This window comes from Schistocerca americana, chromosome X, assembly GCF_021461395.2.
Source record: "Schistocerca americana isolate TAMUIC-IGC-003095 chromosome X, iqSchAmer2.1, whole genome shotgun sequence".
NCBI lineage: Eukaryota > Metazoa > Arthropoda > Insecta > Orthoptera > Acrididae > Schistocerca > Schistocerca americana.
In genome coordinates this window covers 940,580,265-940,601,380 of record NC_060130.1, presented here as the reverse complement: position 1 = coordinate 940,601,380, position 21,116 = coordinate 940,580,265, and the positions used below count along the sequence as shown (strand labels likewise).

General features: G+C 43.1%; 1 protein-coding gene across 2 annotated transcripts in view; it reads right to left on the bottom strand.

Annotated features, from left to right (window-relative positions):
• LOC124555692 (carnitine O-palmitoyltransferase 2, mitochondrial) overlaps positions 1-21,116 on the bottom strand; it is a 150,094-nt gene that overhangs the window by 37,012 nt on the left and 91,966 nt on the right. For both annotated transcript variants that reach the window (XM_047129694.1, XM_047129695.1), the window contains exon 9: positions 18,996-19,165. In XM_047129694.1, the coding sequence (XP_046985650.1) occupies positions 18,996-19,165 (170 nt within the window). The remainder of the gene's footprint in view (positions 1-18,995; positions 19,166-21,116) is intronic.

The following is a 21,116-nucleotide window of genomic DNA, read 5'->3' as shown; positions in this document are numbered from 1 at the left end:
CATACCAACAGATGCGAAGTAGAATAGAGGCCACAGGGCCATCAAATTTCTGAAAGAGTATATGTAGCAGTTTTGCATGTCACAAAACACAGGCAGAAGGGGCCCACTGGCCAACCTAGTGTGTTATGAGTACATCTACATCTACATGGATACTCTGCAAATCACATTTAAGTGCCTGGCAGAGGGTTCATCGAACCACCTTCACAATTCTCTATTATTCCAATCTCGCATAGCGCGTGGAAGAAATGAACACCTACATCTTTCTGTACGAGCTCTGATTTCCCTTATTTTATCGTGGTGATTGTTCCTCTCTATGTAGGTCATTGTCAACAAAACATTATCGCATACGGAGGAGAAAGTTTGTGACTGGAATTTCGTGAGAAGATTCCGTCGCAACGAAAAACGCCTTTCTTTTAATGATTTCCAGCCAATTCCTGTATCATTTCTGTGACACTCTCTCCCATATTTCGCGATAATACAAAACATGCTGCCTTTCTTTGAACTTTTTCGATGTACTCCGTCAGTCCTATTTGGTAAGGATCCCACACCACGCAGCAGTATTCTAAAAGAGGTCTCCTTAGTAGGTCTGTTACATTTTCTAAGTGTCCTGCCGATAAAACGCAGCCTTTGATTAGCCTTCCCCACAACATTTTCTATGTGTTCTTTCCAATTTTTAAGTTGTTCGTAACTGTAATACCTAGGTATTTAGTTTAATTTACCCTTTTAGATTAGACAGATTTATCATGTAACCGAAGTTTAACGAGTTCTTTTTAGCACTCATGTGGATGACCTCACACTTTTCGTTATTTAGGGTCAACTGCCACTTTTCACACCATTCAGATATTTTTTCTAAATCGTTTTGCAGTTTAGAAAAAATATATGAATGGCTTGAAAAGTGGCAATTGACCCTACGTGACGCGAAGCAAAACAGTCAGCAACATGCAGCAGCAGATGGGGCGCCAGTGTTCCAGTCCACAGCAGGTCGCTGGTTCGACCCTCTGAGGCCGAAGCAGGACCTGTAGCTAGCCAGCGGCAGGCCACTCCACGGCTCACTACCGCAGGCAAGCGTCCTGGCTTCCAACACTTGCTGGAGGCATTCTGAGGCGAGGGCCACAGATTCGGACGCGGGATCGTGGGGGCTTGTTGTCGTTGCGATCCCAGCCACGCCGGCGGGAAGCACACAGCTGGCCACCTGCAGCTCACACCGAGCAGCACCGATTCGGCAGGGACACAGACCACTGTGCCAACTGCTGGCATTATGACGATGACGCAACTCTGCTGGTGTACAAGGCCGACACACAGTGTGTGCACGGGTCGCTGAGGCAGCCATTCTGCGCCAAGCAGTTTCGCAGACAGCGAAGTGGTGTCCTCAGCATTGCAGGACCCGGTGACGCAGACCAAGGGGAACATGGTACAGTAGTTGGAAACAATAAATCACTTGGAAAGCTCTGACAAGTCTTAATACGGTGCCTTCTACCTCTTCCCGCTACATTTCGTCATCCTGATACATTCGGTGGCAGAAGTTGCCAGTACATTTCCTTTAGCCTAAAAGTATTTTGTAATTAGCTTTGGTGGTATGGTATTCATTGCCTATTGTTACTTAGGCATACTGACAGTGTCTGTTTATTTGTAGAGACAACAAGAAGCATGCCAAAATACAAAGAATACTCAGTTCATGTGAGAAACGCCAATTCACATGCTTTAAAGAAGGGAAAGTCGCAGTCTAATGTTGCTAGAGACTACAGCATGTCATGACAACTAATAAGTGTGTGGAATTGACAGCAACAACAGGAAGGATCAGTAGCCAAGGTCAGATCATCCCCTAAAAGCAACAAGGTGGAAGGACAGAATGACATGCAAGCAGTCAGCTGCTGGTCCTAGAAAATGAACTTGACAAATTAGGGATGATCTGGAGTAGCATAATGGACAGAACCTACTTGTCTCTACAATAAAATGTCAGGTAGTAGCTGGTGATTTAAATGGTAGATGACCATCACATAAACCACTCAAAACTTCAGAAAATAGTAAGTCTGGGATAGAGTTTGTAAAGAAACGTCAAATTTGGAATTCTACAGATTGGTCTAAAGTTTCATGGACCGATGAAAGTAAATTTAATGTATTTTCTTTTGACGGTGTGCAAAATATATGTCAAACAAAAAACCAAAGGGGCATTGAGAAGTACCAGGTACTGGCCATAAGCACGGTGGTGGCAGGGTCATGGTGTGGAGATGTTTCTCTCAGTGTGGGTTTGGTCCTCTAGTCCAAATAGATGGCAAAATGGATTGTTTCCTGTAGAGCGACATTTCAGAAAATAAAATGGTTTCATACGGGAGAAAGACCAAGCCACATAATTGGATATTTCAGCAGACCAATGATTCGGAACACACTTTCAGTAATTAAAAAAAAATTCTTTTCAGATAAAAAAAAATTAAACTTTTGGAGCCAAAGCCAAGATCTAAAACCAACTGAACTTCTCCGAGATGTATTGCATCAATGTGTTCATCATAGAAGCTACTCAAACAAGGATCAATTTGTTGCTGCCTTGATACGTAGCAGTGATACGCGTGTCCCCTGGCCACGCCCTTTGTACACCTCACCCACGATGGCATAAACCAAAATAATTAAAGTAAACATGAGCAACTAATAGCGTATCTAGTTGCATAGAGAACTTTATTAGATTGTTGAAAGTGAAAACCACAACACGATTCGATTAACAGCTCACGATATATTTATATTTTAATTTGGCTGGTCGATCTTAAGTCCCAATTGCTCAAAGCGGGCGAGCTCTACCAGTGCCACGGCATGGGACAGTGCTGGTCAAGAAACGCAAGTCATCAGTGTGCTGGCACAGACAATGGTTCTGGAAGTTTCAAAGGCAAGTGGATGGATATGAAATGTGTCCTAAATCCAAAAATACTGCATAGTTTGCACCAGCAGACTCCTGTTCTTTCCAAACAGTTGAAGAAGTCCAGAGCAACATAGAAAGTAGGGCCTGATTATATTAAGGACTGGAATGGTTATGAGAGAAGTAAAATTCTGGCGGATATCATTCTGCAATGGTGTCACTTGGAGGTGTCAACAGAATGTATTCCAGTAGCAAAAACATTCAAAATTATTAAAAGTGTGAGTGTGATGTAATTTCACCCTGGTGGGACAAGATACAGGAGAATGGGCCATTGTTCAGGAGAACACGGATGGGGTCTGGAGCAAGCGCACATGTCGCAAGGCGGCACTGCAGCTGTGGCAAAGTAGGCTTTGTCATTGCTTGTACTACAAAACTAACATTGGAAAACTTCAATTTGTGTAGGAAGTGAATTTGTTTTTGTGATTGTAAGTGTTTTTGGCTTGGTGATATACTCAGAGACTTAGACGATGTCAAACAATGTGCAAAGCTTTTGCCAGCCACAATGCCATTGCTACAATGCAAGTAAGTAAGTTAGTTTTCTTTACTGTTCCACTGTGTGCTGTCTCAGTGTTGAGAAATTGTTGCCACTGAAGACAATTTGGTTGCAACAGGGAGAAATTTCAGTTATTTTATGTTCATTGCAAAAGTGTCAGCATTTCCGAAACCATCTTGGCGCAATGAGGTATCAGGACCTGCGTGGCAGGTACAGTTTCAAAGAGAGTAGCACTATTGAATATTATTATGTGCCTTCCAGTGCAAGTAACTTGTCTTTCATATCTGTAGTTTCGGGTCAAGAGGCAAAAGTTGGGTTCGTGAGTGTGCTACAAATTCTGATCAAAGCAGTTGGAACTTTATGCACTGCTGTAACAAAATCTACACATACAAAACTGGTGGCCACTGGGCCTCAAAAATATATCGAGATTTTAACAGATTTGTCTGTGGTTTATTTACAAGGGTAACCATTTCCCCAGAGTATTATTTTCGTGGCACTTTTGTACTGAGAATTCACAGGCTGGTGGGTAATATGCAGTTAGAAGACCAACTAGGTTACAGCGTTATTGGATGAATGGTAAAAACACCCACGTGACCCATTCAAAACCCTGTGGATTCAATGACAAATCGATGTGCAGCTGTGATCAAAGCCCACAATTATCCAACGAAATAGTTTTGTTCTTCAGATTCCAAAATAGTTTTGTTTTATTCTTACACTCTTAAACCTACAACTTACTTTCAAGCCGCAAGATTTGTTTTTGTTTTAATGTAAGATACCTTTGTTTAAACTAAATGTAGTTTTGTACTAAATGGATTATACTTACTTACTCTTCAGTTATGTCCTGGCAGTTTTTTCTATTACACACCTGTCTCTATGTAAATGTAACTAATACTTTCTACAAAATACTTTTGAGCACTACTGTATGGTGTCTAGTTTGGAAGTTATTAAAGTTTAAATGTTCATTTATTTAGAAAAAAATAATAACCATTTGCAGATATGCTGCTTTGTAAGACACACCCCGAGTAGATAATGATTTCAGCTACACAATGAGCAAGCTTGATTGTACGATATATACAAAACTAAATTATTTATAATATTTAATTCAGCAGTGATAAAACAAAAATTCTGCACATGTACACTATCAGTTAGCTTCAGCATGTTGACATGGCAGCACGACCTATAAGGTAATAATTTATGTAAAGACGAGGGGCAACCAGTAAGTAATGAACACACTTTTTTCTGAAAGCAGGTTGGTTTTATTCAAGATTCCAATACACCATATTACTCCCCGCTCTTTTTGGCTACAAAAAACTACCTTTCAACATAATCTTCATTAAACCATACACCCTTATGCCATCTAGCTGGGAGGGTCTGTATGCTCACATGGTACTACTTTTCTGGTCGATCAGAGCCAACGTCTTGCTTCACACATAACCTCCCCATCATCAACATACTGATTCCTGTGAAGAAAAGTCTTCATTGGGTCAAACAGATGGAAGTCAGAAGATGCAATATCCAGTCTGTTGGGTGGATGAGGACAAACAGTCCAATGATGTTTTTATGAGCTGCTCTCAGGTGTGCAGACTAGTGTGAGGCCTTGTGTTGTCATGGAGGAGAAGGAGAAGAAGAAGAAGAAGAAGAAGAAGTTAGCTTGCAATTTTGTGGTGACAAACATGCTGAGGTCATTTCTTCAATTTCCTGATGACAGCACAATACACTTCACAGTTCATCACTGCACCAAACACAATAACCCCTTCCGAGTCCCAGAAGACTATGGCTTTACCGGCTGAGGGTGTGGCTTTGAATGTTTGCTTTGGAAGGGAGGCGGTGTGGCACCACTCCATGGATTGCCATTTTGTTTCCGATTCAAAATGATGAACCCATGTTTCATTGCCTGTGATGATGTTCGAGAAAAAAAATTGTCATTATCAGCCATGCAACATGCAAGCAATTCTGCACAAATGATATTTTTTGCTCTTTATGGTCTTTGTTAGGCAGTGAGGAGCCCAGAGGGCACACACCACTGAGTACCCTAACTGGTGGACAAGTGTGTGAACACTACAGAGACATCCAGTTGTGCAGCGAGGTGTGTGTTTGTGATTTGTCGATCACCTCGAATGAGAGTGTCCACACATTCCAACATTGCAGGAGTCACAGCTGGGTGCAGCCGTCCTGTACATGGGAGACTGGAAAGCTTGCATGATCCTGCTGCGATGATGACAGATCCTTTGCCCAATGACTCACCATGCATTTGTTCCCTGCAAAGTCTCAGTAGAAATTCTGCAAGTGCCTATGAATATCTGCAATACTCTGGTTTTCTGGCAAAAGAAACTCAATGACAGCTCTCTGCTTGCAAAGCACCTCTGTTACAAATGTCATTGTGAATAGCGCTGCTACCTATCTGAACTTCATGAAACTGTAAGGGATGATTCAGGAATATTCCACAACATCCTGCAACACATTCCACATATTTTAAACTGAAATTGGCCTTGAAAAAAAAAATTGAGTTATTTATTGGATGCCCCTCATAGCATTTGGTAAGTTTGTATGAATAAAGAAATATGCTTTGTGTGAAGTGGTGCTGCAACAGCTGGCAGAATACAGAAACACTTCGTAAGGTTCTGTGGCTCCCCCTCAGCACAAATGCAAAAATAACAAATTAAAAGGATAAAACATTGATATTTATATACGAAACAAGATGTAAACACATGTAAATTTATGAATATGTTCATTAAATGTGTATAATGTATACAAATCAATGTAATGTGCATCGTTTTGATAAGATGGCCCAGGGAAAGCACCAATCTTAAACTTGAATGGTTGATAATGTGATATAGCTCTGGAGTAAGCAAGCAGAGGTGTCTGGTGCTATCAGTGGGATCTTTTTTGATAAACTTGGTAATACTGGGTGGTTATCATTTTGCAAGTGTTAAGGTTACTCAGGATAGCATGATTCTAGATGACCGCGTTTGGACATTACAGTAATATGTGAGGGAGTAGCAGAACTGACAGCAGTGTCAGAACTAATTTGATCTTTTAATGGGTTTTAGTGAAACTTTTGCGATCATTTCAGATCACAAACTGCAGAATATGTGCTACAATACGTGGGATTAGCTATCATTTGGAACTTTTGTTTGTCGCTCTGCTTGCTTTGCTCTCCTCTGGCAATCAATTTATTTAAATACTTGCAGTAAATCCATCAGAATCATATTGCAAACTTGTTGTATGAGTTTCTTATTCTTTTGCTCGTAATAAATTACAAGTTGAATTCAAACCAGTGAATCAACTACTTCACAAGCCTCCAGGTTACAGTACCTCATTTCATTTTGTTAATCAATCCAATTTTCAATGTGTTTGGAAACCTATGCTTAACTGTGTAAACAGTTCACTAACTGTTATGCTAAACCACATCAATGCTTAATTGTAATTTGGGGCAAAAGGCAGCATTAAGCAACTGACCCTTATGTATACTCAAAGCAGAATTATTGTAGGTTGTGTGGTTGCCCAACTAGTGCATACTGCTACTGATACGACCTCAGTGAGCATGAGTTTGTTTGCTCATCCAAAAAATAGCCCTGTGTGAGCTCGCAGGTAGAAGAAGAATGCAAAATATACACTAGAAAAATTCACTACGATTACCGCATCCACAATACTCGGAACCATCTGCAAGCTAAAAAAAATAGCAGTTAAGACTCTATATAGTATGACAACACGCAAGAGGAGATAGAAATTTTTGAAATGTGAGGATATAAAAGGACACCAAAGATGAAATATGTAGCCTGAGTAACTAATAGAAGAGTTACCACACTGAAATTCGGACTAAAAGAAGAAATAGCCAGATTGGACACATTCTGAGACATCAAGAAATAGTGATTTTGTTCATAGCTGTAGTTCAACTGCTGCAGAATATTTCAACAAAGATAAAAAGTCAGCTGACAAATGAATTTTTATTTTGTTGATCAAGAAATAGTTTGACCATACTGAGCACATTCAAGTGGATGTGAATTGCAGTAATTGTGCAGGGATGAAGAGACGCATCCAGGGTTGACTAACATGGAGAGCTACGTCAAACCACTCTTTGAACTGAAGGACATGACCACTATCACAACAAAAACAACAACCACCTCTTATGCAGAAAACTGAACTGAAGAATGGTCAGTTTAGCAGTACCATCATGTTTACTGTTGAGTAACAGGGAGAAGAGGCTGTTACAGCATATACTTCAGTATCCCAAGAAGTGGAGTGCTGTCACATGCTACACGTCAATGCATTGTACAACTCTTAAATGTAGATAGCCACTTTTGTTTGAAAATACTCTTCAGGCACCATCACTTTTAACACTTTTGAGTCCCGAACCCTTTGGAGCATGCATGTAACAGAACCCGGGCATTTTTGGCACCTCTTTAACTACCATTTCATTCTTATAACCTTATTTAAAGATATGGAAACATTTTTTTAGAAGGAAAGGTTTCTATTTGATCCATTTGTAAAATAAAGCTCATTTAAATACAAATTTAGAACACCAATTTTATTTACATTTCAGTACATATTTAGTGCAAAAAAATTCTGCGCAGATTCTCACCTGTACATTTAACAATAATTTGCCCTTGTATGGTACAATTTGAAACACACTGAATGCACAGTGGAATTTTACAGTCAGGGCACCACCATACTGTTTCTTTTCTTGAAGACTTTGAATTGGACAGTTTTGTTTTTTCTGCACAAACTTTGCACACTCTTGTGGGATGTGCCTTCTTTTTAGTGGAAGGAATCCTGTCTACAAAATGCCTTCCTAGAAGTCTGCTGCTACACACATTTTGAGGAGTAGCAGTATGTTGATGTACAGAACCTTTCTTTGAAAATTCTTCACATAATTGCAGAAGAAAATTTGCCAAATGGCATCCTTTGTTCTGATCGTTTCTTGTTTTACAGTACAAGATGAAAGTATTCACTGCTGCCATTATAAAAAGATGGAAAAACAGTTTCTTCCATCATTTCATTTGCCTTCTCTTGGAAGGGTAGTAAGATATAAGTTGGTCATCAAATGTTCCTTCCTCATAAATACACAGTCACTTTTTTTTCAGTTTTTTGCTGAATACACCTCACTTAGGAAGTCCTCTACGATTAGGCATGCACGTCCCCACAGCCTTCGTCTTATTCCCCACAGGAAATCAAAAACAGCAGGTGAAGTGTAATATCTGTCCATATAAACAGTATGTCCCTTTTTGAGGTAGCCAGACAGAAATCTCTGAAAAAGAGCAGCGACTGAATTGTCTTCCTGCCCTTTACCTGTGTAAACTTCAGTGTGTAAAACATATCCTGTCTTTGCATGACACAAGGTAAACAGCTTGATACCATACTTGTCAGGTTTGTTTTTTATATGGACACAAAAAATAACTCTTCCCCCAAATCCATAGACACCTTCATCTATAGTGAGGTTTTCCTCAGGTGAAAACAATAATGGAAACTGTGCGAGTAAATGATTCAGGAATGGTCTGATTTTGTGCATGGGATCATAGCCAGGTTCATTTCTTGGAATGTATGAGGCATTGTCATTTACATTTAGGCAAGAGAAAATAGCAAAAAAACTATTTATAGGTAGAACTGAACCTGGAAAAGGCATGGAAACAAAGCTGTTTGTAGATCAGTAACCATGCAGTCTATTTTTCTTCAACAGGCACATGTGGATTGTGACAGCAAAGAACAAATACATTTCATGAAGCTGTACCCCAGTCCATGAAATCCACATGCTATTGGGTTTCATTTTGCCTGATGATCTCATTTTATCTGCAATAGATTTCGCAAACCTGAGAGTTTCTGGCTTGATGTGTTTTACCATTGATTCAGGGATAAAAATTGAAAAAAATATCGAAAGGACTGCTGCTGTCATCCACTTCTGCCACACACCCACTTTTCTCTTTGAATTCAGGCAATGAAGGCTGCACCTCTAATGTAGTCCACCCTAATTCCACATCTGAAGATTTTGGAACACTACAACACCTTCTCTCACATGGTGACTCTGTAGATGGCACTACATTTGAAGTACTGCCTTCAGTATTAGGCAGTAAATTATATACCGACGGAGGTGAAATTTCGACTGAAAACACAATGGACACGTAACCTAAATAGCAGACTTATTACACAGAGCAATGAATAACAATGGAAAGAAAAAATAATGTTGCTTTTGTACAAGAGTCTGCTTAAAAAGCAAAATCACTGTATTCACTTTCACAAACGTCCCCTTTGGAACCGGCATTTTCAAATGTCTCGTTCAAAAGTTTCTCAATCTCAGTATTAGTCAAAAACTTTGACATATTTATTGCAAAATGCACTGCAAGCACAACAAGAATTACACGAAAACTATGGCGCCACACGACGGTACAGTGGTTTTGAACAACTGAGGATTGTCCTTGACAACGCCGAAATAGTTTCAGAAATATCCACACGACAGCAGCACCATGCAGTGGGCAGATCACAGCACACGAAGCCCGAATATTAGATGCAAGCGCAACGAAAACAAAGCAAACAGAGGAAGACTAGCAGAGCTCAGGCACGGGATGCTCACAGCGTGCCTGCCACACGAGCTGCGCTCGGGCTTGGGACTCGACGTGTTAAGCATTTATTCACAGAATAATAAGTATGAATCAATACATTTGCATAAAAACTGAATGAGGTTTGCCCCTCTCTCCCTCTCTCTCTCTCTCTCTCTCTCTCTCTCTCTCTCTCAACCTTACACATTTTAAAAATACATTTCATAGAGAGAACAATTTTTCTCCGAGGCAGAGGATGGGGACTGGGAGGGGTACCAAAAAATGGACTGAATGGTGATGTAGCTTAAGTTGTCAATCATCTCACGGTAAAACCAATCCCACTAGTAGGCCTTCGTTCAGCACTTATCATCCTCAGTAATTAAGAGAGATTAATTTGGTTACAATACATGACAATAGTGCACCCATTAAGGATGGTGACACTGTCCAGCATGTATACTGTCATGTTGGCACTCTTTACGCTGCAAGTTCAATGCGAGTGATATGAGTTTTTTCTTCTTCTTTCTTTTCTTGTTCGAGTGTCAAAATGCATTGGTTTATATGACAAAGTACAGAAGAAGTCCGCTGAACCTACGTTAGTCACTGGTTTATGGCTGCAAAATCAACATGCTGAAAATCAGTATTGCAGAATGTTGATTACATATGATTCCACTTAACTTTACTGAAAATTACCTGACACTGTTGCAAAGTGTCTTTTGTACAATGTTCTTAGTGTGACAACAATTTATGTTACCAATGTTCCTATGCCAACTATCTCTCTAAAAGTGAATAATTCTAACATTATAAATAAATTTGTATGCACATATATCTTGTAACCAGTACAATGAAGATGGTTATAAGCTGAGAGGGAGGGAGAGAGGGAGAGAGAGAGAGAGAGAGAGAGAGAGAGAGAGAGAGAGATTTTTTTTTGTGGTTTTAGGGCGCACAACTTCAATGGTCATTAGCGCCCAGACTACGTTAGGAATGCACCGCGAGGCACAAGTTTAAAACAGCAACTAAAAGGGAAAACACGATAAAAGATTGACAGGCATAGGATTAAAAAAACAGCATAATCAAATGGCCTTAGACAGGTTTGTCAAGTTGATAAAACGAAGAACGTGAGCAGCTGCTCCTGGGCCATCCGCTAAAATGGCATCGAGAGTACATGGCAGGCCAAGATCAAGACGCAGTGTAGTAAAATCCGGACAGGACATTAAAATGTGGCGGACCTTCAGCAATTGCCCACATGGGCAGAACGGCGCCGGCGCAGCCGTCAGCAGATGGCGATGGCTGAACCGGCAGTGTCCAATCCGTAACCGGGCCAAAACTACCTCCTACCGCCGAGAAGGGCGTGAGGAGGATGTCCAAGCCATGGGAAGAGGTTTCAAGGCCCGAAGCTTGTTGTCCGTAAGTGCAGCCCAATAGGCATGCCACAGCGATAAAATGCGCCGACAAATGACCCTGCTACAATCTGATGAAGGGACACAACAAGAAGCTGTCTGAGGCTGGAGGACCGCAGCCTTGGCCGCGGCATCTGCAGCTTTGTTTCCAGGGATACCGACATGGCCAGGAACCCACATAAAGCTAACCGGAGAGCCGTCGTCCACCAGCTGCTGAAGAGAGCGTTGGATCCGGTGCACGAAAGGGTGAACCGGATACGGATCACTGAGGCTCTGGATGGCGCTCAGGGAATCGGAGCAGATGACATAAGCAGAATGTCGGTGGCGGCAGATATAAAGAACAGCCTGGTAGAGGGCAAAGAGCTCAGCTGTGAAGGCCGAACAATGGCCATGGAGCCGGTATTTGGAACTTTGTGCCCCGACAATAAAAGAACACCCGACCCCGTCATTGGTCTTAGAGCCATCTGTATAAATGAAGGTCATATTAATGAACTTCCAACGAAGTTCGACAAAACGGGAGTGGTATACCGAACCGGGGGTAACCTCCTTTGGGAGCGAGCTGAGGTCAAGGTGAACGCGAACCTGAGCCTGGAGCCAAGGTGGCGTGTGGCTCTCGCCCACTCTAAAGGTTGCAGGGAGTGAAAAATCAAGGTGGTGACAGGGGGTAACAGGGCAGAGACATACGACCCGTATTGACGATCGAGAGAGTCGTCAAAAAAGGAATGATAAGACGGGTGGTCGGGCATTGACAGTAGCCGACAGGCATACCGACAAAGCAGTATATCGCGCCGGTAGGTCAGTGGCAATTCACCAGCTTCAGCATGAAGACTCTCGACGGGACTAGTATAAAACACTCCGATCACAAGACGTAAACCCCGATGTTGTATGGAGTTGAGGCGGCGTAAGATGGACGGCCATGCAGAAGAGTATACGAAGCTCCCATACCCCAGCTTTGAGCGGACGATCGACCAATATAGGTGAAGTAGAACGGTTTGATCCGCTCCCCACGACATACCACTGAGAACACGGAGGACATTTAGAGAACGGGTACAACGGGCAGCCAAATAAGGCACATGTGGAGACCAGCTAAGTTTCCTGTCAAATGTAAGACCTAAAAATTTTTTGTCTCCATGAATGGGAGAGCAACGGGACCGAGTCGTAAGGACGGTGGGAGAAACTCTTTGTAGCGCCAGAAGTTAATACAGACCGTCTTCTCGGCAGAAAAATGGAAGCCATTGGCGACACTCCAGGAGTAAAGATGGTCAAGAGAACGCTGAAGACAGCGCTCCAGGAAACGTGTACGCTGCGCGCTGCAATAGATGGTAAAATCGTCCACGAAAAGGGAGCCTGATACATCAGCTGGGAGGCAATCCATTATTGGATTGATCGCTATGGCGAAGAGAGCGACGCTCAAAACTGAGCCCTGTGGCACCCCATTCTCCTGGCGAAAGGTGTCTGACAGGACAGAACCCACACGTACCCTGAACTGTCGATCCATTAAAAAGGAACGAATAAAAAGAGGGAGGCGACCGCAAAGGCCCCATGTATGCATGGTGCGGAGAATGCCCACCCTCCAACAGGTGTCGTAAGCCTTATCCAAATCAAAGAACACAGCCGCGGTCGGGCGCTTCCGCAAGAAGTTATTCATAATGAAGGTCGACAAGGTAACCAGATGGTCAACAGCAGAGCGGCGCCTACGAAATCCACATTGTACATTGGTAAGTAGGCGTCGAGATTCGAGCAGCCAAACCAAATGAGAGTTAACCATTCGCTCCATCACCTTACAGACACAGCTGGTAAGCGAGATGGGTCGATAACTGGAAGGCAAGTGCTTGTCCTTCCCCGGCTTAGGAATCGGTACAACAATAGACTCGTGCCAGCATGCGGGAACATGTCCCTCAATCCAGATGCGATTGTAAGTACGAAGAAGGAAACCTTTACCCGCATGAGAAAGGTTCTTCAGCATCTAAATATGAATAGAATCAGACCCTGGAGCGGAGGACCGTGACCGGGCAAGTGCATTCTCGAGTTCCCGCATGGTGAAAGGGGCATTATAACTTTCACGATTCGAGGAGCGGAAGTTAGGTGGCCTAGCCTCCTCTGCCTGTTTTCGGGGGAGGAAGGCAGGGTGGTAATGAGCGGAGCTCGAAACCTCTGCGAAAAAGCGGCCGAAGGCATTGGAGACATCCTCAGGGGCCACAAGGACATCATTCGCGACCGTCAAGCCAGAAACTGGTGAGTGGACCTTAGTGCCAGATAGCCTGCGCAGGCTACCCCAGACGACAGAAGAAGGAGTAAAACTGTTGAAGGTGCTTGTGAAAGCAAATGCAGCCCAGCTGGCTTTCTTGCTTTCTTTAATAATACGACGGCACTGCGCACGTAATCATTTATAAGTGATACAATTCGCCACTGTAGGGTGGCGTTTAAAGGTGCGTAAAGCACGTCGACAAGCACGTAAAGCGTCTCTACATGCTGTGGTCCACCAGGGGACCGGTACGCGACGTGGAGAAGAAGTAGTGTGAGGGATGGAATATTCAGCAGCAGTGAGAATGACTTCCATGAGGTGTGCGACCCGACTATCGCAGCTTGTGAAGGTTTGATCCTGAAAGGTCGCCCTGGAAGAGAAGAGCCCCCAGTCTGCTTTGGAGATGTTCCAACTAGTCGAGCACGGAGAGGGGGTATGATGCAGGAGATGGATGACACACGGGAAGTGGTCGCTCGAATATGTATCAGAAAGGGCATACCACTGAAACCGGCGTACAAGTTGAGTAGTACATATAGAGAGGTCTAAACGGGAATAGGTGTGAGATGTGTCCGAAAGAAAAGTAGGGGCGCCAGTATTGAGGCAGACAAGATTGAGTTGGTTGAAAAGGTCTACTAACAGGGCAGAATGCTGGAGATCCCCAAAGGGGATGCTGGGCATTGAAGTCTCCAGTTAACAAAAATGGTGCAGGTAGCTGAGCAATAATTTGCATCATGTCTGCCCTGGTAACGGCAGACGACGATGGAGTGTAAACGGTACAAATGGAAAATGTAAAAGTGGGGAGAGTAATTTGGACGGCAACTGCCTGCAGGCCAGTGTGCAATGTGATGAGGTTGTAGTAAATATCATCCCAGACCAGCAACATAACCCCTCCATGAGCCAGAATAACTACCACAGGGGGTAGGTCAAAACGCACAGAGGTGTAGTGTGCCAAGGCAATGTGATCGCATGTGCGTAGCTTCGTTTCCTGGAGGGCTACGACGAGCGGACGGTGCAAGCGGAGCAGCAACTTCAAGTCCTCTCGGTTGGAGCGAATGCTGCGAATATTCCAGTGAATAAGTGCCATCGTGAGAAGAAAAGGAAGATGAAAGAACAGGTCACCTCGAAGGCCGCTGAGGGCCTGGCTTCGAGCGAGCACTGCTGCCGCTATCAGTAGGCCGACAGTCATCGTCCATTGGTTCTATAGGTTCATCGGCCATCTCGTTAAGATGGCCGGGAGGAGGAGCTTCCTCCGCCGGTGGATGGCCAGATGTTCAGCTACCAGCGGTGCAGCCAGGCGAAACGGATGACGGCCTGGGGCGGCAACTGCTGGGTGGCGCAGGAGAAGAAATGCGCCGTGGCGGAGAAGGAGAACTGTGCTTCCTATGAGCCTTCTTGGAAGGTCGTTTAGTGGAAGTACTGGTCGATGGCTGGGAGTTCGAGGTACGTAGGAAGTCTGCACGGGACGGTTCCTTCTTGAAGGCCCATGCATCTGACTTCTGGGTCTTCACCTTGGCAGAAGCTGATGAACGTGCTTGTGTCTGAGGGGTGACGGGAGGAAGAGGAGACGTCGACCGCGCGATCTTAGCACTGGCCGAACGGACGACCGTGGTGCTGAAGGTCAGATCGCATGTCTGCGTCGCCACCTCCCTGGTAGTCCGAGGAGAGGCAAGGACAGTACTGTATTTTCCCGCTGGGAGCAGCGTGGGCTTCCTACTAGCAAATAGCTTGCGAGCAGCCGAGGTCGACACTTTCTCTTTGACCCGAATTTCTTGGATACAGTGTTCTTCCTTGTAGATGGGACAGTCGCGGGAGGACACTGCATGGTCATCCTGACAGTTCACACAACGAGGAGACGGCGGTGGACAGTCACCCTCATGGGCATCCCTGCCACAAGTGACACATTTAGCCACATTGGAACAAGACTGGCGAGTGTGATTAAAACGCTGACACTGGTAGCAGCGCGTAGGTGTCGGGACATAAGGGTGAACAGAAATAACCTCGTAGCCCGCTTTGATACGCCACGGCAGCTGAACACTATCAAGGTCAAGAAAAGTGTCCGGGTCGGTACAAGGTCATTGTTGACTTTTTTCATGACCCTATGGACAGCCGTCACGCCCTGCTCAGCGAGGAAAGACTGAATCTCGTCGTCAGCCAATCCGTCGAGTGATCGAGTATATACCACACCACAAGACGAATTCAAAGTGCGGTGAGCCTCCACCCGGACAGGGAACGTGTACAGGAGTGTGGCCCGAAGCAGTTTTTGTGCCTCAAAGGCGCTCTCAGTTTCTAGTAACAAGGGTACCATTACGCAACCTGGTACATGACTTGACAGATCCGGCTATGGCATCTACGCCCTTCTGGATAACGAAAGGGTTGACAGAGGAAAAATCCTTCCCGTCCTCAGATCGAGAAACTACGAGGAACTGTGGGGCAGGCGGTAGTACTTTTGTCACTGGTGGCTGGTCAAGTTTCCGTTTATGGGCAGAAGTAGAGAGAGAAGAAGAAGAGAAATCCATTGCAGAGGAATCCCCCATGATTGCCAGCATCTCCGATGGCGCGCTCCTTCCTTGTGGGGACCCTCTCAGAGGGCACTCCCGCCTTAGGTGAATGTTTACACCTCAGGTCACACCTCCCGAGAAACAGACGGAGGGACCAATCGGCATGGTCGGAAGGTATCAGCTCAGGCAATCACCCCTCCCTGGGCCTGGCCTTTACCAGGGGGTACGTGCGTGCCTTACTTGTCTACCCAGGGCGGGGAATTACGCGTTACCCCGGCACCGGCTAAGCGTGCGAACGCGTGGGTCGGCCTTCGGGCGCGCACAGGGAGGAAGGAAGAAGAGAAAAAAGAAGAGAGAGAGAGGGAGAGAGAGAGAGGACAGACTGTCTCAAACACCGAGGCGGAGACCAGAGAAGGCAAGGAGAAGGAGGCAAGGAGGAGGAGGCAAGGAGGAGGAGGCAAGGAGGAGGAGGCAAGGAGGAGGAGGCAAGGAAAAGAGTAAGGAAGACAGTGAGATGGAGAAGAACAAAGTAAGGAACCAACCAAAGGAAGGAAGAAACAAGAAGTAGTGAAAAACCAAAATGACCGCAAATATAGGTCGTGGAACCGTCCGTCAGAGAGAGAGAGAGAGAGAGAGACAGAGAGAGAGAGAGAGAGAGAGAGAGAGACAAAAGAAGAAATAATTTTGTCATAAAATTGAACCCACACCACTCAGTGTTCTAACTTGTGACCTTACATACTATGTTATGATGCTGTTGGAGTAAATAGTTCAATTCCATTCATCCCAGCACTGTGTCCTTCCTGCCGTAATAGCAACACCGTCAACTTGCTTGGCCTTAACATTTTGTCAGCTTTTTTTGTCACTACTTTCTTCTTTTCAGCATCAGAAAATTTAATTTGTCTGAAAGGAAGCATCCACTGTCCAGGTAATAACATGCTCTATTTTAATCAGAGCAGGGCTGTAGCTTATCACATGACCCAGTCAGTTCCTGCTGCTACTGAGTATATGGTTTACTTGGAAGAGTAATCCACACTTGCTAAAGTTCCCAAGTATTCACTTAAAAAGGGAAAGCACATGCTTCACGTTATGATGAGATTGAGTTTCACAACTTTTGTACTTCAAGTATTTTTCTCTCACTGTGAGTCAATCACTCATGATGATACTATCTGAAAAGGAGGAGGAGGAAGAATTTCAAGTCTGAAAACTGTGCCATTTGTCACAAGTGGTCCTATTATTTAGTAGTACTCCTTTTTAGGCCAACAAACTTTGTCCAATACTTATCCAGTCTCTGAAGTGAGATACCAAAAAGCCCAAAAATGCTATTTTATGACTGTCATAACCTCTTTGTTGGACACAATTTGTGTTATTGCCCCAAATTCCTTTACATTTAGGAACAAGAGACAGTTAGCAAGCTGCCAATCCTGGTGAGCAGTGTACATCTTTTCTCAACCAACATTTCAAATTCCCCAGTTTTCCTATCACAAAGGCATATGTACACAGGAGCTTTGTCATCTTGAAGCAGGGTTTCTTATTCCCCCTCCTCATTTATATTAGCAGCAAAATTGTCCTGAAGATATGCGCAGTACTCACCAGTTACTGTTACACCCTTTGCAAAGTACTAAATAATTTGAATCACTTTTGCATCCAACAAAATACTGGCCATAATCTTTCTACCACGTGAAAGCAATGTTTCGGGCATGAAGTGCATAGGAACCATTATTGCTGCCACATGCACAACTCTGTGCAATAAATTTCGCACCCTGTACACCCCCAATCACCAACTAATTTAACTGTTGTGTACTTCCAACTAGACTGTATATTTACAATAAGCATTTTTTTTTTCTGTCCTTCCTTTTGTGGCTATGTAATGGCCAGCGGTGTATATTCCCAGAGAAATCCTAATTTTAAGATGCTGAATGAATTTATTTAATCCTTACTGGTTCACCATAAAAACTGACTCTTACAAATATCAAATAGGGGGTGATGCAAAACTAAGAGAAAATACAATCAATCAATAACTCTAAAGGCATTTATAATAGTGCAATGCAGTTTTCACATAAAGGCACGAAAGTCATAGGATTTGTGTTTCTGTAATGAAAGGATTTTATTGAAGTGCTCACACCATTTTCACCAGAAGCTAATACTGTAGCTGTTCCTGTGTTTCTGTCCAACATTATTTACATATTTCTTCATCTTCTTCTTTTTCTTGTGCCTTTGTCCCACGCTGGTGCATGATTAAGAACGGATTTGCCATGGTTAATTTAAGGGGTGGCCAGATGTATTTCCTTTTGCCACCCAATTACACCCTTCACTTGCCCCCTGAATGGAGTATGCGTACTTGAATTGCCTGCGTGTACTGTTATTCATCTGGAAATGAGTGACAGTTTTCTAAATGTTTGCAAATCATGTAACTGAGGTGAGTCTTGGGTACCACTGCATTCACCTAGTGGGGTGAGGCACACTGCCTAAAAACCACATCCAGGCTGGCCGGCACACCAACCCTGGTCTTTCATCAGCCAGACAGTTTCAATCCCGGGGTAACACATGTCCCCATAACAGTAGGGGCACTAACATGTACGGCTATCTGGGTGGGTTATTTACACATTTGTTATAAGAAAGGAAAATAATGTAGACTGGATGTTAAACATCCTGTTACACAACAAGATACAGTTTTCACGTAATGGAGTTATATCTGAACATGACTATCAACTAGACTGCATCACTATTCAATCACAACTCAATCATTAGTTTTTTTAATTATTAAAGCAAAGCACTGATTTTTCCAGACATTTTGAGGAAAATTAAATCACACTACTGATTATATGTGTGAATTACTGCATTTTCACTTCTTTAGTTATAGCTAGTTCACTTAGTACACTGTACCAAATCAATAATACTCCCAAAATCATGCTTACAATAAATCTTACCTGGAATCCAAGTTGCATTATTGAATCTGGGCTTACACGATGAGTTTTACAAATCTTCTTCCCAAATCCAGGAAATTCAAGAATATTAAAATTTAAAGATTTGTAGAACTTTTCATATGCCTCTGCTGCTGACTGTATGTCATGTTTTGCTTTGTCATCAAGTTTGAAATCTGGTTACAGAAAACAGAACATAATTAATTTTTTCATTCTCAAAAGAAAAACACATTGTTAGCTGAAACAAAACAGATTACTTCAAAACTACATTCAATTTTGAATACATGCATTAACCACATAGACTAATTTGCATGTTTCAGTTTTTAAAACTGATACCTCAAATAATTCAACAAACCAGGACTACTCCAAATTTACTATTGATTACAACCACTCATTTTTATGTACTGTATTTATAACAGACAGACTGTAGAGTGGTTTATATTGCATGTGAGGTCCAGCTTTTTAATTAATCATTCTTTCAAGATGGCTCAGAATTTCCCATCAGTTTTGGATGGGCATGTTCCTGCTGAAACACGATATTGTCTGAGTGAGGGGCAACAGCTCAGGCACTAAAAACCTTATGATATAATGGTCACTGTAATTTGCATATAGTATCTGACAGTGCTTCAAACTCTCATATTTGGCACTTGACAACGTAGGCTGCCACGTTGTATCTCACAGGTGGCATCTAACACATATATAGTTATTATTGCAGGACAAACCGAAGTGGGACTCTACTGAAAACACTACAGTTGAGCACTCTACAGAGGCTCTGTCCACAGTCTGATTGTCATCTGATGTTTTTACAGTTTCCAAACAAGAGAATTCGATCTGGCGATGTACTTGCCCCTAGTTCAATCCTTGGCAGATTATAGTAGGCCTTCAGCATGGGCAGCTCCCCTCACATGTAATAGTGCTCCAGAAGTGAATGCAGTGGACATGGATTCACACTCTGTAAAGACAGTGCAGACATGATGACAGTCTTTCCATGCTGGTTTCGCAGACTCATCACTGTTGTAGCCGCATGTACAACACAAGACAATATGCTATAGTTTAAAAACAACTCATTTTCCAGACTAATTATTCTACCCTGTTCTGACTTGCTCACATGCCAATAGGGTACCATCTGTCTGACAATGTGTAACTGCATTTTCTTTCACAGTAAAGTAACATGTGACTTTTTTAAGGCCAGAAAGAAGGAGGCATCAGCAGCCTGCAGGAGACTTATGTCACTGCACTGACTCCAGTCCACATCCAAGGGATTCCCATGCCACCCATATACCTCTGTATGATACTGGGCATTTGGCCTGTTCTCATTCGTCTTGTTGAAGATGGGTGTAATTCCATAACAGGTATCAGCCTAACCCATGTTGGTTAGCATTGCAGCTGTGTTAGGAATGACAGTGTCGATATGTATCAAAGTTGCATTACATATAGAACAAGATGCTGAAGTTTGTACTTTATCAGTTGCACTACAACAGCACATCAGCATGTCACATATGCAGGCATACTTCTACGCCTACATCTACATATATATTCTGCACTCTGTAAGCCGTGGTATGTTGCAGGGTAGAAGATACCTTGTATTATTACTGTTAATTTTCTTTCCAGTCCCCCTTACAAATAGAGTTAGGAAAAAATGAGTGTCTATATGCCTACGAACAAATCCTCATTTCTATCTTATTTTTGGGGTCCTTATTCAAAATGTTCATTGGTGGCAGTAAAATTGTTCTGCAGTCAACTTCAAATGCCAGTTCTCTAAATTTTCTCAAAAGAGTTTCACAAAAAGAATGCTGTCTTCCCTACAGGGATTCGCATTTGAGTTCATGAAGTATCTCCGTAATACTCATATGTCGATCAAACCTACTGGTAACAAATTTAGCAGCCCACCACTGAACTGCTTCAATGTCTTCCTTTAATCTGATCTGGTTGGGATCCCAAACACTTGAGCAATACACAGTAATTGGTCACACGGGTGTTTTACATGTGGTGTCCTTGCAAAATGAAAAAGACTTTCCTTAAATTCTCTCAGTAAATTGATATTACTCATTCACTTTCCCTTCTAGTGCCTGTTCCATTTCATATCACTTCACTTCACTATGTTATGCCTAAATATTTATTCAACAT